The following is a 16991-nucleotide window of genomic DNA, read 5'->3' on the forward strand; positions in this document are numbered from 1 at the left end:
AGAGTCAATAGAGGGGAGGTTTCCATTTTATGCTGAGCCCTGTCCACAACTCTGCAGTCTCTTGTGGTCACATCCAGAGCAGTTACTATACCAAGCCAATATGCATCCAAATAGGATGCTTTCAATGATCCATTGATAAAAATGGGTAAGAGTTGGCATGCCAAATTTCTTTAGCCTCCTAAGGAAGTAGAGGCAGAATGAGCTTTCTCAGTTGCCTCCACATGCTAGTACTAGAACAGTTTATCGGTGATGTTCAGACTTAGGAACTTGAAGCTCTCAACCCTCTCACCTTTGATGCAGGCAGGTGCATGTGCACTGCCATCTTCCTGAAGTTAATAACCAGCTCTTTTGCTTTGCTGACATTAAGGGAAATATTGTGGCCGTAACACCACACTAGTAAATTCCCTATTTGTTCCCTGTACTCCAATTGATCATTATTTGAGATACAGACCACTTTGCTGTTATCATCTGCAAACTAGTCAATGGAGTTAGAGCAGAATCTAGACAAGCAGTCATAAGTGTACAGGGACTAGGGTAGGGGCTGAGGACACAACCACATGGAGCCCCAGTTTTAGAATAATTATAGAGGAGTTGTGGATTCCTATCCTTACTGATTGCAGTCTATTGGAACCTTTCGGAGTGATATATACAGGCTGATTGAAGGGACAAGATCATGACAGAATGTGATGTAGACAAATTTCAGATCATTGTTAGAAAAAAAAACATTAATGAAAAATATGCAATAAATCACGAGAGATTGGAAAGTGTACGATTCGGGGAGACCCTGGTGGTCTTGCATGTAAATCACCAAAAGCTAACAAAGGATTACAAACTATGGTGACTTTATTAGAGAGGATCTGGGTACTTTTAGAAATCATAAAAAGCCAGCTGGGGTTGTAGTGACATCTGCACCGGACTTTGAGGCAAGTAGTCCTGGGTTCGAATTTTGTCGGCTCCTTGCATGTTTTCCATCTGTGTAGGGTTGAGTGTTGAGCTAGCAACTTGGCCTCATAAAAAACAAATGCTAAAGAAATGACAATTGCTGCCCAATGCACCACAAGGTGTGGAGAGGAATAACAAGAAATTACATAGGGCGCTGTTGGAATCAATCCTCAGTCAGTGAAGATCGCTAACAACAATGGCACTGTAGCGTAACAGTTAGCGCAACACTTTACAACAACAGCAATCAGGGTTCAATTCCCATCGCTGTCTTTAAGGAGTTTATACATCCTCCTCATGAGCATGTGGATTTCCTTCAGGTGCTCCAGTTTCCTCCAACGTTCCAAAGACATATAGGTTAGGGTTAGGATTAGTAAATTGTGGACATGCTATGTTGGCACTGGAAGTGTGGAGGCACTTGCAGGCTACCCAGCACATCCTTGGACTGTATTGGTCATTGATGCAAAAAGATGCATTTCACTGTATGTTTCAACGTTTTAATGCACATGTAATAAATAAGCTAATCCTCTTGCTGACCATCAACGCAGATGCGCCTCAAGTCTGTGTGCTTAGCCCATTACTCTATTCCCTATACACACAGGACTGAATGGCAAAGCATAGCTTCACTGCTATATACAAATTGACCAATGGGGGTGATGACTCAGTGTACAAAAACAACATAGGACAACTGGTTGAATGGTGCCCAACAACAACTTCTCACACTACATCAGTAAAAGTAAAGAACTGATTGGGGAAGGATGATGCACATGCATCAGTCTACATTCGGGGAATCAGCGGTGGAGAGAAACTACAGCTTTAAATTCCTGGGTGTTATATTGAACCGTCAATCCTGGGCTCAGCATATAGATGTAATCACAAGGAAGTCCTTATTTTTTTTTAGGAGATTAAGTGATTCAGCTTTCCACAATCTGTCACAAACTTCCTCTCTTGGAAGTATCCTGACTGATTGCTTCCTTGTCTGGTATAGCAATTTGAATTCTCAGGAATGTAAGAAGGTACAGACCAGTGGATTCAGCTCATTACATCCCTGACACAACCCTCCCCAACTACAGGTGGTGCTGCCGGTTGGGGGCATTAACCTCCACTTTCCACAGAGGAACACTTCAAGTATAATCTTCTTTCAGCTCCTCAAGCTCAGTTTCATCCTATAAAAATATTTCTGACAGCTTACTATATCCTGTGTGAGTGCACCTGAACTGGCAGTTAGGCTAATATGATGGAGATAATGAAGATGGAGCATCACATCACAACTGAAAGTTCAACTGTTCATTTCCCTCTATGGATGCTGCCTGACATGCTAAGTTCCTCCAGATTCTAAAATCTGCAGTCTGATATGTCTTAATGAAGATGCAGCTGAAGTTGCAAAACACGAGCACTCTGAGAACATAAATAAATGCAAACTTTTGTGAAGTACAATACCAAAGAATTGATCTGTAAAATCAGTAAGTAATATTGACTGCTAATAAATACTGCAGTAGCCAATACTCAAGACACTGTCTATTGTTACTGTGAATTGTCCATTTACTATTGTAATAATTACCACTCATATGAATAATCAGCATGATTATTAGTACACATATTGGACCGCAATTTAAAAGAACAGGTATTCTGCTAATTTCAAATACATTTAGTTGTTGCTTTGTATAGTGCTGTGATTCTCAGAGTCTGTCATTCACTGGTTTCTCATGTAAGAGCCTGACCTTATTCCATCAGTCCTCCTGACTTTGTCCATTTCTCATATATGCACACGCTACTGGGTTCATTTTCTGACTTCATTATCCCTGAAGGATTCAGATACACTGATTTGGCTGGGTATCATACATTCCTTGAGTTTCAGATTCCTTCTGGTCTATATTATTCTATATTTTTCTCTAGGCTTTACACCCTTATTGGGACTTCCAATTACCTATCTCTGTTGAGCTCTCACTGTTCCGTTTTTCTGGAATCCTTATTGTTGCAGGTTTGCTAATCCCACCACACCTATTTCATTCTTCTGGACTGGGCCCCTGGTGAACTTGGTATTACTATTGGTTTTCACAGCCTCCTCCTGTGGATTTGAATCGCTGGGTTATTTTATATCCTCAACAGGGAGGCTGTGTTGCATGGGCTTTGTATTTTTGATTCCTGTCAACTTTCTATTAGGTAGTTATACTAACATTGTTCCATTGCTTGTAATCCCAGCCGTGCTTCTAGATTGGGTTTTGTAACTGGTTCCAAACATCACACACTTTCTACACCCCACAGAAAAAAAACTTTTTTTGCTGTGTTTTTTTTTCCTGCAGGGTTTGGAAGACCTGTGCCATTCTTTCTCTGGGATCCCTCTTGGTTGATCATGCTGTTGAAATCCCTGTCTGTCGAGCTGGGATAATTCTATTGGGTTCGTCTCTGGGGTTGGGGTTTAGGCGACACATTTCCTTTGCGAAGCCATCCACGACGTTTAAACAACGTCAAAGGTCGTTCCCAGCTGAGAATCCCCCTTTGGAGATGCCGCTACATCATTGCCGGAGTGACAAGAGCCTGCTCCAGAGGGATTCGGAGAAGGAGGGTGTGTCGTGACGCCAGTCGAGGCGGCCTACTCAGGCCGGAATCTCCGCGCCACTGCGGTGCATGCCGGGAGTTGTCGTTCTCTGTACAGCCGTCAGCGGCAAACGCCGATCCGTAGCCAGCCGGAGAACTCCGATTCCCGGCAAGCTCCGCGGTGAGCGCGCGCTTGCGCAGTCGGAGGGCACAGGAGGGCTGGAGACCCAAACAGTGAGGAGCTGACGGGCTTTGCGGAGGTTCGAGGCGGCGATGTCCTCTTGGGCCTCTATGTAGACATTGTGCTGCAGTCCTTGCCCTCGGAGACTACCAGTACCGGCCCTGATGGAAATGGCTCACATTCGAGACTTCAGTTTACAGGTAGGAGCAGAGGCAGCTGCTGGCGTTTTATTGGCTGTGGCTCCTCTGGGTATTTTTTCTCTCCTGTTCCCTGTTCTCTTGCCTGGCAGATTGAGGGCTCGGAACTCCCATTTTGGTTAAGCTCAAATCAAGCCGACGACGGGTCTGCCATCTCCAGCTGGCTGCCACGTGCGGCCAAGGGCTCCCGGCCCGATTGGCGCCCACCAAGGGGACCCTGGTTTGAGTTGGCAGTGCCAGGATGCCCTCCCCACCGCACCTGAGGTAAAAGCTCCCAGCAGTATCAGAGAACTTTATTTACTGATTGAAGCATCCCATTGTGTCTTTACAGCAAGAACTGAGATTTTTTTTTCTAAATTAGCACCCTAACTTGATAAATAGGTGAAAATATATTTGTGCTTTAGAATTGATACTTTACAGGTATTGTCAGTGTATCAACTTTAACTACCTGCGCCTGCCTACTCACGATTTCAGCTGACCACTGAGGTGAATCATTCCAGTGGAGAAGTTCACTGAATGGTGTGCAGCCAACTGTGTTGTGGACATATGTCAGCAGCTGGTAACAATCTTTCTCACGCTTGTGTACTGGATCATATGATGGCAGCTTCTTCCACGTTGGATTGAATAGGATCAGTTCTGTACCTGTACTCCTCAAATTTCTTCATTCTTGATAAGGAATCATTATTACAAAAAACCTTATTGTAGTCAGTGAATTGTAGTCATTGTTTCTGTTTGATCCTACAAATAGGCTGCTAATCTGATGAACATATCAGATTGGTTGAAGCTGTATGTCCAAAGTCGTTTTAACTGCATTTGAAAGCAAGTTCAAAATACATTAAATATACAAGGATGCCACTATGAAGAGCTGCGGCATTCACTTTGAAGAAAATTGCTTTAAAGAAAAATTGTTGTTGCACATGATCTGCTGAAGGGATTTGAAGAGTTTATGGGGCTGAAAGACAACTAGAGTTTGAGTAAATTACCATATTTAATCCCTAATCAGTCTGAGAATGGACATGAATGTCATCTCAGATCCCTTCATTGTTGGCTCCCCTGTAACCAATGCTACTGAATCTTTAGTCCTTATTGATGATGAGGTTAAGAGATGCAATCAGTCAAGACATAACAATCAATGTTGGAGTAATTGGTGGAGCTAAAATCTTGGAGTTGAACAACTGAGTTTTGTGGAAACAAATATGGTAATGCATGCAATATATATTTTTGGAACATTTAGATCTACATGGCATGGAATCAGGACCTTTGGCTACCAAGTCCACAATAACCATAAAGTATTTGCACTCAGCCTACACTGATCACACTTCATTCTTCCCACATTGCCATATCATAATTAGCTGACAGAAACGGTTACCAAATACATCTGCAACCTTTGTGTTAACTCTTATCTGATTTGGATACAACATGGCAGCTATTCTCATGGGTGAATTGAGAAGGAAAAGCTGAAAAAGCTAACAAGCTCTGTCCAAACAAAACTGAAATAAAAATAAATTGTTGGAAATAATCAATAGATGTAAAGAGCATCCATGGAGAGGGAAACAAGCCAAGGTTAATATTTCAGGTTAACTTTTCTCTCTCCATAGATACTCCTCAGTACTTCTATAGTTTTCTGTTTTATATTAGCAAACAGTGCCTCTTTTTGACAGATGCACACATTGACAGTTACATATTATTCTGAGAAATTCTTTTTACAAGGTATGTTAGATATTCAGTTTGGAAGATCCATCAATAGAAAGTTTCTATTGTTGTATTCTTTAGAACAATATTGTCCTGTTAAAATTATTGGTTGGCCATGTGTGTAGCCGTGCAGTTTCATTTTAGTCAAAACAAAAATGTATTGCATGTAATTTAGGTAAATGTATATATTCTTAAATCCTTCAGGTTTTCTGTTTCATCAGAGTTGGAAATTCTGTTATGAATTTATCAGATGCCATTAATTTAATGCAGGTTTTAGTCCAGAGATTGTCTTCAGTATTCAAGGGAGTGCAATGAATCATGCACTCAGCATCAAATATTTGCAGTTCAAAACTTTTACCACTCATTGTATGCAAATGTGACTTCTAACTTCATACTTTAAAGATCTGGCCCTCCATTTTTACTTTGGATAATGCTTTTTAGTCCAATATTCCTTAACTAACAAATCATTCTGCCCTTTGGTACAAGCTTCTCAACTAATAGTAATAGATTCTTCTTATTGCCTTCACACATTCTTATCAATATCTTGAAACCTTCAATGAAATCATCCCAAGTTGTAAATTACCAGACAGTGTATTCTTCCGAAGATTTGAGATCCAGAGTAGCTTGTATCAAACCATTCTTAATCCTATACTTCGCAGTTCTTTAGAATTATTATTATTGTTTTAATGATCTGCACCTATTCCTTATTGGTGCTTTAATATTTTCACCATTTAAAACATTATCCATTCTCTCTGTTTTACTTCTCACATTGTTTATATTGAAAATTTGACCAATTAGCTTTGTAAATTGAATACTTTGGTCTATATCATCATAATTCCATTGAACCTCTGCCATTCACACAAATAAACCGGACTAGAAAGCTATACATCATATTGTTCATACATGCCATTACGTGTAGCTTTATATAGGTTTCTGAAGAACATCACTGTTCGTACCCAGCCTTCTGACCAACTGTCTCCTGCTTTTCCTTAATCAGATCAATAATTTGCCTTTAATTGCTTAAGCTTTAGCTAATGGTTTCTTTATTTAAAATATAGAATAATTTTTAGATATCCGAATAAACAATTTTCTTGCCTTTATTGATCAGGAATGGTATCTCCTGAAAACCCATGTTTTCTCTATTTGGTTAGTAGGCAAATTTCAAGCCATTCAGTCATTTGACTCTTAATAATTTTACTATAATTGAAGTTGGGATAATTGATCTGTAATGTTCTGGTTTCTTCCTCACTATTCTTAAATAGTTGAGTGACAAACAGAACTAGAAAAAGAAAGCACATGAACATATAGTAAATTTGAAATAATGCAAGTGTAAGTTGAACTTGGGTGGTATGGATGTCCCATTGTGACATGAAACCCAGTTAGTTTTATAATCTGAAACAGGAGTTCCCAGCCTTTTTTATGCCATGGACTCCTACCATTAACCAAGCGGTCTATGGACCCCGGGTTGGAACCCCGCTATAAAAGAAATGCTTCCTCAGTTGAGAGCAAGCTATAAGTGACTTAACTATTACTGTCCAATGTTCTCACTTCTTTCTTAAAGCCTTTGAGATGGAAACTCTTTGCGTGTTGCAATTTGGCATACTTCTCATACTTCGTCATTTTACTCTTCATTATTGCTAATTAGGAAATGTTAATTTTGAGATTTCAGACATTCTCCTATTCCTCCCCATAATCTACTGACATACATGCTCATTGCTCCTAGCCCCACAAATGAATTTTAAAAAAAACATTGAATGGATTGACTACTTCACTGAACAACTCTTTTTGGACTGCAAAGATGAGCTTCCAGGTAGCTTCCAATACTGTTCAATACCAAGGAATAGCATCACCTCTTATTTGACCTGATACAGTTTTCAGGACTTGATACTGGATTTGACAATTTCGGATGATCAGCACTCCACTGTTGTTTGTTTGTTCCATTGTACATTTTGATTATCCTCTCCATTTCTGGTTACATTTCACTCATCATCTCTGTTGTTGTTCCTTTTTGTGCCTTGTTGTGCATCAGGCGGCATTTTTTTGCTGTTTCCTTAACATTTGTCTGCTTTTTTTTCTTACGAGGCCGAGTTGCTAATTTGACACTCAACCCAGCACAGATGGAAAGCATGCAAGGGGCAGACCAGGGAATATTCGCTTCAGAGTACGGAACTTACGCCACTACATCACTGGCCAGCACCGCCTTTCTGTACCTCTTCCATTTACACTTTTACTACTCTTTCAGTTGGCATCTCCATGCTTGAATTATTCAATCTCTACTAGTAAAACATTAGAAGTGCTATATCTGATGAATGTATCACTTGAATCACCAAGTTATGGGAAGTAAACATAGTCTCTGAAAAAAGATGTGGAACAGGTTTGCAGATTGCTTAGGCTGGATTTGTTTCCTCTGAAACAAGAAACCTGAGAGGATGCTTGCATGTGATTAGGAAGAACCCAGATAACGCTGGTAGGAGCTGCCTGATTCCAGTTTAAATAGCAGAGAGCCTAGATTTTTATTAATTGGAAGATGAACTGGAGAGAATCAAAGCAGGAAAATAAACACCCCAAAAGGAGGTTGGAAAGGTAGAAATCTTCAGTGCATTAAAATTGTATTTGAAAAATCATGTCCTGCATGACTGAAGATTGTGCAACAGATTGGGAATAGGTTGGTCATCCCTGTTAAGGCTGGCACAACAATGATGACTGAATGGACTTTTTTTGTTAGAATTTTTAAATTCTCTTGTGCTCCATTCCATAACAGACCTTTATCCTTTATTGTTTTCTTTACCTCTCCTTTGACATTTTTCAAACTAGAAAATCACTTTACTTTTATGTTTTTGCAGTTCTGATAAAACATTCTGTTTTTCTTCATACAAATGCTGCTCAGCCTGCAGAGTATTTCCTGTTGCCTATTTTTATATCCAGTGTATTGATTTTGAAATTGCTTGGAAATTTCTTTCCGTACTCTTGTAGCTGATTTGTACCTCTCCCAGAAGCAAAAATCTGTGTGGAATTCCAGTTTTGTGTGCTTTCCTTTTAGTTCTGTTATCCCTATTAGTGTTTTGTTTTCCTTAGGGAAAATAATGTGAGTACATCAATTTCTTTAACAAATACCTTCATTTGATCTTGTGTCATTTTACCTATTTACACATTTTATCTTGTTTACTGTTGACAATGTCTTTATCATTCCATTGAAGTCAGCTTCACCTAAATCTATTTTCATAATTGATTTCCATGATTTTAAACACTAAATTGAATTTAATCATGTTATAGTCATTATTAGATAAAAGCTAATGTACTGTTAGGACGTTAACCATGTCTGGAACCTTGATCAATCATGGGCTTCCATGCCCCCTAACTTATAGTGGGGCCTATTGCTGTAGAACCCTTTTTACTATGCATCAAGAAATTCCCTACATTTCAGGAAATTTAATATTCCCACTAAAATAAATCTGCCTTTACTACATTTATAACTTGGCCTAATATGTGTATTCTAAAAGCATAATGTTACATATATTTGTTTTCTATCCATTAAATTCCCACTGTCTACTTCCTTCCTTCCTGACATCCAAGCTTCTTTATTCTCAATCTTTAAAATTCCTCCATTCCTACCATTTTCTCAATCTTTACTGTAAACCAGGTTTATTTATTTTCCAGTGTTGACCAAGTTTCCGTATCTTAATATGTTCTTTTTACTTCATATGTTTGTTTTTTCTAGTTCTGTGTATATATCTGCCACTGGTTTAAATTACACTTTTTGTTTAAATCCCAGACCTCATCTGACAAACAGTAAATTATTTTCACCTGCTGAAAGGAAAAAAATTATTTGGATATTTATAACAAATATCCCTAAGGCAGTCCTACATTGAGTTCAATGTTGACGGGCAACTCCTGCGATACTGCTGACACCAAACTGAATCAGTGTCTGCCATTTCTTTGGGTTCACCAGATTTGTGGAGAGGGAGCTTGCTACATGGGCAGCAACTTGCTTTCCATATCTACTGTCCAGGCTTACATATCTAGAAAGCTAGATGCAGTATCCATAGTCAACTCCTTCCAACAGAGGCCTCAGCAGCAACAGCTCAGCCAGGTGCATTGGAAGCTGCCTCTATTCATTGAGAAATTTCATTTTTATTGAGCAACAGCTGTGGATATTAAGACAAAGCTGACAGAAAGGGGTTTGGTTTTGTTGGAGAGATAGTTGACATTTATTGTCAAGGAGTTACATCAGCAAAAATAATTCCCTTTTGTCTTGCATGGAAAAATCACCTTTTATCATTCTAAATGAAAAAAAATCAGTCCCTGAAAATGTTCTGCTTTAAAAGGAAAAGCTCAATCCCAGCTATGATCCATTTTACCTAGGGGAGCAAGTATGTGGAGGTAGAATTACTGACCTGACCTGCTTTATAATTAACTAGTTTTCTAAGTAGATTATGTCCTTCTAAGGAAGTTTAATGTGATTTAGCAGGTTAATAAGAAATTATTCACAAAACTATTTGGATTTAGAAGCAGTAAATTGCTTCTGGCTCCCAATGTCAAGGAAACCTTCAGCTTTACTAACATTCTTCCCAATCCAATATAAAAGCAATTTGTTTTTATCATAGTCACCAAAATATTTAATAACTTTGAAGATAACCAACTGAACTTGTATACCGTTGTGGGTAACATGGTTGAATGTTAAAAAAAAATCACAAGTATTTGAAATTTAGCAGGGAATCATCAAGGTAAAATTAGCAATTTCAGTCATATGGTAGATATAAAATATGTATTATTCTGTGCATGTGTCAATACAATTTCTGCTGTTTTTTGGTACATTTCGGATGCATTGCACTATGCATTTGCTTAGGTCATTGATTCCTTGTCTATACAAACCAGAGTCTTCAGATTTGTTTTGATATCGCATTTGCTGTGGTTTCTTAATGCATTTGTTTTTGTTAATTCCTGTGTTGACCTTGGATGGCAGACTCTGGAAGCGAGTGTAGTTCCCCTTTAAGTGGGAACAGCATGCCAGTCTTCAAGTAAAATTGAAACGTGAAGGCCTTAGACCCTTATTCCAGTCAATACTACTGGCAAATGTAAAGTCTATGGAAAATAAAATTGAAGACCTCAGATCAAGATTGCAATACCAGAGGGACATCAGGCAATGGTGTGTACTTTGCTTCATGGAAACATTGCTTACATTTACAACACAGCACTGCAGCCCAGTGGCTTCATCATTCACTGTATGATGTCTGAGTCAGTTGAGCCTTTTAAAGATAGAGGAGGTGAAGTATATTTAATGATTAACTCATTATGGTGCATTGACCTCACCTGACCTGGAACATCTTAGTCAAATGTCTAGCTTTTTACCTTTTCAAGGGAGTTTTCTGTCATCATCCTGGTGGCAGTGTTCATTTCACCTGAGGCCACATCAGACAAGCACCAGAAGAGCAGAGCATCGTATTCAGTAGGCGGGATACATTGCACCCTGATGCCTTCCCTATCATTCTACAAGGCCAGTCTCTGAGCAACTACCACCAACATATTACCTGTGGAACCAGAGAAGCCAACACACTTGACCACGGTTATACCTCCATCAAGAACACTTATGATCCACCCCACACCCATATCTTGGAAAGTCCAATCACTGGGCTGTACTTCTATGCCTACTGTATAGGCAGAGACTTAAAGCTTACAGCATTGGTGGTGAGAACCAAGTAGGCATAGTCAAGGGTGGTGGAGGATTGCTTACAGGGCAGCAGAAATTTTGTGGCGTGCAAGGTGTACTGTTCAAGCTCTTCTGAAGAAGCACGAAGAAACCGGCAAGGTTGAGGACATGGTGATCGGCATGGAAACAGTGCAGATGTACGTCAATATGACATCCCTTCTAACAAGTCCAGCACTGCTATAGCTCTAAACTCAACAAAAACCACAGAAATCCAAGGACACCCCTCTGCAGTTTGAAGAAGTCTTTTCAGAAGTGGTCCTCATGAATGAGTTTCAGCCAAAGAGCCATTCCTCCAATGTAAAAAAAAGGCAAGAGGCTCACCTATGCACAAAAACACAAGGACTATTGTGGTGAACAATGGCAACAAGTGCTCTGAACTCTAAAATGTTTAAGTTTTAGCTCAAAATAGGCAGTTAGTCTGTAGAAGAACTAAAGAGCTCAACATCGATGAGTGTCTGGAGCCAAGTGAAGCATGGCGAATGTCCCCTGCAGGTTTGGAGTAGGTGATCTGATCAGAATTAATGGAATCCTCAATGCCAAGAGGTACATGCATATTCTCATCCATCACGTAATACCATCTGGTCTGATTGGTCCCACCTTCATTCTGCTTCAAAACAATGGCTAGGGTCATTATGGGACTATCTTCACGGGAAAGAAGAAAAAGGAGTTCTGCAACAGGTGGTATGACCTCCGCAAAGCTTGGTCTCAACATTATCGAGACTGTCTGGGATTACCAGGAGAGACAGAAGCAAGCAGGATAGGTAAAGGCTGCAGAAGAACTGTGCCAAGTTCTCCCAAGATGTTCGGAACAACTTACCAACCTATTTTTTTCTTATGAAACTGCACGACAAGAGAACTGATGCAATTTTAAAGGCAAAGGGTGGTCACACCAAATACTGATTTGACTTTTTTTATGGTTTACAGCTCTTTATAGAATTTTTTAAATATTTAAAAACATTACTTTTCTAAACAGCTTTGCTTTACAGATTTTTTGTATGTGACTTTTGCACAGTAGTATATACCAGTGATATTAAACCTGATTCTGATTAACGTATTCTTTAGAACATAGAATATCTACAGCATGCTACAGGCCATTCGGCCCACAATGTTGTGCTGACCATGTAACCTAGTCATTCTCATGTAAGCCATGAAATCTTAGTATTATGATGCATTGAAACTGTCTGCAGAGTTATTTCGATTTCTTTAATATATTAATGGATTCAGAAGGGAAGAAACCACAAGTTGTTATTCAGCAATTTACTGTAGATATATTCAACAGGTTCTTATAATTTTGCTCCAGCTTGCATTGTCTCTGCTCCATGAAATGCATTACTTCCTACTAGGTATGGGCAATATTGTGCATCAATCATTTTGTTCCTGATATTTTTCCCTGTAGGAAGTCAATGATCCCCACATTATACAAAATAATTACTGTTCCCACAATCTTTGAGTATTATAATCTGCTTTCCATCCTTGATTTCAAAAGACAAAGTATGTGCAAGTTCAGTTCAGGACATACACAAGTCACAGTATTTGCATTTCTACAGTACATTTCTCAACCTCTATCTAAATCACTTTAGATCCAATTAAATATTTTAGAAGAATGGTCACATTTTAGTGGAAGTTGAGTACGATCAACTTCAAACTTCCGTGGGATCCTGTGACTGATCATAACAATTTTATTTATATAGTACTTCTAAAATATAAAATATAACAAGTCAAACTACAGCAAGACAAATTAGCTGAGGCAGTTAATCCAATTCAACAACTTTTCCTTTTAGTCTTCTAATTTGTTTTCCCCCTTGTAATGTTTATCCAATTCCAAACTGCTCAGTTTATTTCATTGCCCCTTTGGTTTCAAGTCACAACAGCTGACCTGTTTTTAGAAATGTTTCAAATTCAAGTTTAATTCAGATTCTCTGGTTTTGTTGGTAAACATCTAAACTTGTGCTGTGGTTAATACTTATCTGAAAACCAGTTTTTCCACATTTATTCAAAATTATGAATGATTTTTGAACAACATTTTCCTCTTCTATTACAATAGTGAATGCACTTCAAGCAAGACAACCTCTTTGTTGTAATGTTGAAGATGTGCTCAAGCAATACATACTAATTGCCAAGCTGTTACAGAATTGTTAGTATCCAAGCATCCAAATAATAATTTGGAAATTATTCCTCATAAAACAGGACATATCCAGTAAACCTACTTGCTATGCTTGCACTAAATAATTTGTAGAATTGCTGCCAGAGACCCAGGTTCATCTAATGTCTGGCTGCTCCAGTTACCTTCCACATGCCAAAGACCTGCAGATTTGCAGGTTCATTGGTCACTAAATTTACCTAATCTGTAGGTGGGTGGTAGGATCTGGGGTGCTAATAACAATGTCAGTAGTAGTTGATATGGACTCAGTGAGAAGGGCCTACTACTATACTACATCTCTTATCATATTCCTGTTATCTGCAAAATGATTATAGGTGTTATGGACAGTGTTATCAAGTATCCTGAATAGGAGCAGCAGGTTTAAGGAAGCCATGTTCGATTCCCATATACCATCTGAACATGAAAATGTATTGCCATTTCTTTATCCTCTGTGCTTAATTCCTAACAACACTGACATATCTTCATCAGAAAGATGACAGTACTTCAGGACAACAAAGGATGACCACTACAAGCTACCTTGCTAGTAAAGCTCACTTCCATAAATTGGAAAAAAAATATAGGGTACCTCATTGGTTATAAAATGCTTCAGAATGATCCGAAGACATAATATGCACTGTTAGAAATGTAAGCCTTTTGTAACTATCCAATTTTTGTCCTTCAGTCATTTTTTAATTTACACAATCATCCTTTTTCAATAAAGTTATGTAACACCTTCTTCACTATTTTACAATACCTCTTTAAAGTACTTGATCAAGTTAATCAAGCACTATTTGTCTTTAACTTTCATTTAACTTGCCATTCTTTTCCAAATGTTAGTTAGACTTGACCAAATTTATTTTTTCTAATGGTTTTTCCACCAGTAATTTAGGCATTTTTTTAATTGTTAGGCTTAACTCGTGTTGTATTTTATTTGAGTTTAGCAAGTAGATTTGCACTCACCCAGTTCTTTTGTATTATCCACAAATTCAGAAGAAGTTTGGAATATTGTGACTTGGACATCCACAATTTTAGTCCCTGCCTCAGCAGCTTCATCTGGACTATGTGCTGTTTCTACTTTGAATGCTTAAGTATATTCTCCTAAATTTTAATTCTCTATGATTGTACCTATCTCCTCCTTTCAATTGGATTGACAGCATTGTCTTCCCTGTTGAAGTTAGATGTAAAGTAATAATTATTAATATATCTATTCCCTCTACCTTTATAAGATAGTATTCTTGATCCATTATCAGCTCCACCGGTAATTGACTTAATATTTGTTAACTATTTTTATAAACTGCGATGGATCAAGAGGAGCTTAGCATTGATTTTTATCGAGGAATACAGCTGTAAGTGGCATGAAAAGCTTGAATATTCCATTCATTAACTTGAAAGTCAATGAATTGGCATGGTATTTTTCAGCTGTTTTAAATCATTCTACTGTAGCATGATTTGGAGGGTTTTTTCCTGGAGAGTTAATCATCTGAGAATTGGGTTTCATTTAGTCATTAGTCCAGTACCCATTGGAAAATTGCGTGCTGCCCATATTTTGGTAAAATATTCTCAGTTCTGTCACTGACAAAATGATTGTTTGCTGTGGTGCAGTTCCACTGGCAGTGTCCATCTCATAGAGACACACGTGGCCATTTTTGCATGGATGATTTGCACTAAGGCTTTAAAATGCCCTAAGGAAACTTTAGGTGAGCATTATCAGATAAAATTTGATACTGAGCCATGTAGGAAATATTGGGGAAGATAACCAAAACCTTGGCCAAAGCACTCGGTTTGAAGATGCATCACCTGTTTGGTAAAGATGCTGTCCAGAAAGCGGCAAAGGTAAACCATTTCTGTAGAAGAATTTGCCAAGAATAATCATGGATCAATAATCAAAGACCATGATCACCTATGTCGTATAACATGGCACATAGCAAATGAACGAATGGCTTATTTCAATACTCGGTTTTATATATTCTCTTTGAGCTATCAATGAAATGTGTTCATTCAGCATTGAGCATTTTCTAAAATTGAAGTTTTAATTCAAGTCAAGTCAAGTCACTTCTATTGTCATTTCGACCATAACTGCTGGTACAGTACATATTAAAAATGAGACATTTTTCAGGACCATGGTGTTACATGACACAGTACGAAAACTAGACTGAACTACACAAAAAAAAACACAGAGAAAGCTACACTAGACTACAGACCTACACTGGACTGCATAAAGTGCACAAAAACAGTGCAGGCATTACAATAAATAATAAACAGGACAGTAGGGCAAGGTGTCAGTCCAGGCTTCGGGAATTGAGAGTCTGATAGCTTGGGGGAAGAAACTGTTAGATAGTCTGCTTGTGAGAGCCTGAATGCTTCGGAGCCTTTTCCCAGGCAGCAGGAGGGAGAAGAGATTGTATGAGGGGTGCATGGGGTCCTTCATAATGCTGTTTCCTTTGCAGATGCAGCGTATAATGTAAATGTCCGTGATGGCGGGAAGAGAGACCCCGATGATCTTCTCAGCTGACCTCACTATCCACTGCAGGGTCTTGCGATCCGAGATGGTGCAATTTCCGAACCAGGCAGTGATGCAGCTGCTCAGGATGCTCTCAATACAACCCGTGTAGAATGTGATGAGGATGGGGGGTGGGAGATGGACGCTCCATAGCAAAGCAAGCCCAGCAGCATCTCTACTTTTTGTGAAAGCTAAGGAAAGTCATTCAGCGCATCTGGGAGGGAGGCATCACCTGCACAGTCAGGTAATGTTGTCCTGTAATTGGTGATATCCTGGATACCCTTCCGCATGCACCGCGTGTCACCGCTGTCCTGGAAGTGGCTGTGGATTCACTAGGTGTGTGCATGCTTTGCCCCTCTGATGGCCCGGGACAGTTTGGCCCTTGCTGTTGTTAGAGCTGCCTTGTCGCTTGCTCTGAAGGTGGAGTCGCGGGTCCTCAGCAGCGCACACACCTCCGTGGTCATCCATGGCTTCTGGTTGGTACGTATAGTGATGGTCTTGGACAGAGTAACATCATCAATGCACTTGCTGATGTAGCTGGTCACTGATGCTGTGTACTCCTCTCAGTTTATAGAGTCACCATCAGTTGCAGCTTCCCTGAACACGTGCCAGTCAGTATGCTCAAAGCAGTCTTGAAAAGCAAAGATGGCTCCTGCTGGCCAGGTTTTCACCTGCTTCTGAACTGGTCTGAAGCGCCTGACCAGTGGTCTGTATGCTGGGATTAGCAGAACAGAGATGTGGTCTGAGTAACCGAGGTGGGGGTGGTGCTCTGCCCAGTATGCATCGGGGATGTTTGTATCAAGTAAGCTCCAACGCGTTCTCCCCTCTCGTTGCAAAGTCCACATACTGACGGAATTTGGGGAGCACTGACTTAAGGTCTGCGTGGTTAAAATCACCGGCGACAATAAACAGTCCATCGGGATGTGCGTTCTGCAGTTCACTAATAGCCCCGTACAGTTCGAAGAGCACCTCCTTAGCGTTAGCGCCAGGGGGAATGTATACACTGAATATAAGAACAGAGGTGAATTCCCGTGACAAATAAAATGGTCTGCATCGAACTGCTACAAACTCTACTAGCGACGAACGGTGTCTGGAAA

At 39.5% G+C, this 16991-nt stretch overlaps 1 protein-coding gene across 4 annotated transcripts in view; it reads left to right on the top strand.

Moving 5' to 3' along the window:
* The first annotated feature begins 3666 nt into the window (after positions 1 to 3666).
* stk25b (serine/threonine kinase 25b) overlaps positions 3667 to 16991 on the top strand; it is an 89773-nt gene continuing 76448 nt past the window's right edge. For 3 of the 4 annotated variants that reach the window (XM_059950552.1, XM_059950561.1, XM_059950571.1), the window contains exon 1: positions 3667 to 3858. Coding sequence is in view for 1 of the 4 variants with exons in the window: in XM_059950571.1 (XP_059806554.1) it covers positions 3823 to 3858 (36 nt within the window). In the remaining 3 variants the exon portion in view is untranslated. Of the gene's footprint in view, positions 3859 to 3966; positions 4120 to 16991 lie in introns of those variants that run through there. The other variant, XM_059950579.1, reaches the window with a different exon arrangement.

Source organism: Hypanus sabinus, chromosome 2 (genome assembly GCF_030144855.1).
Source record: "Hypanus sabinus isolate sHypSab1 chromosome 2, sHypSab1.hap1, whole genome shotgun sequence".
NCBI lineage: Eukaryota > Metazoa > Chordata > Chondrichthyes > Myliobatiformes > Dasyatidae > Hypanus > Hypanus sabinus.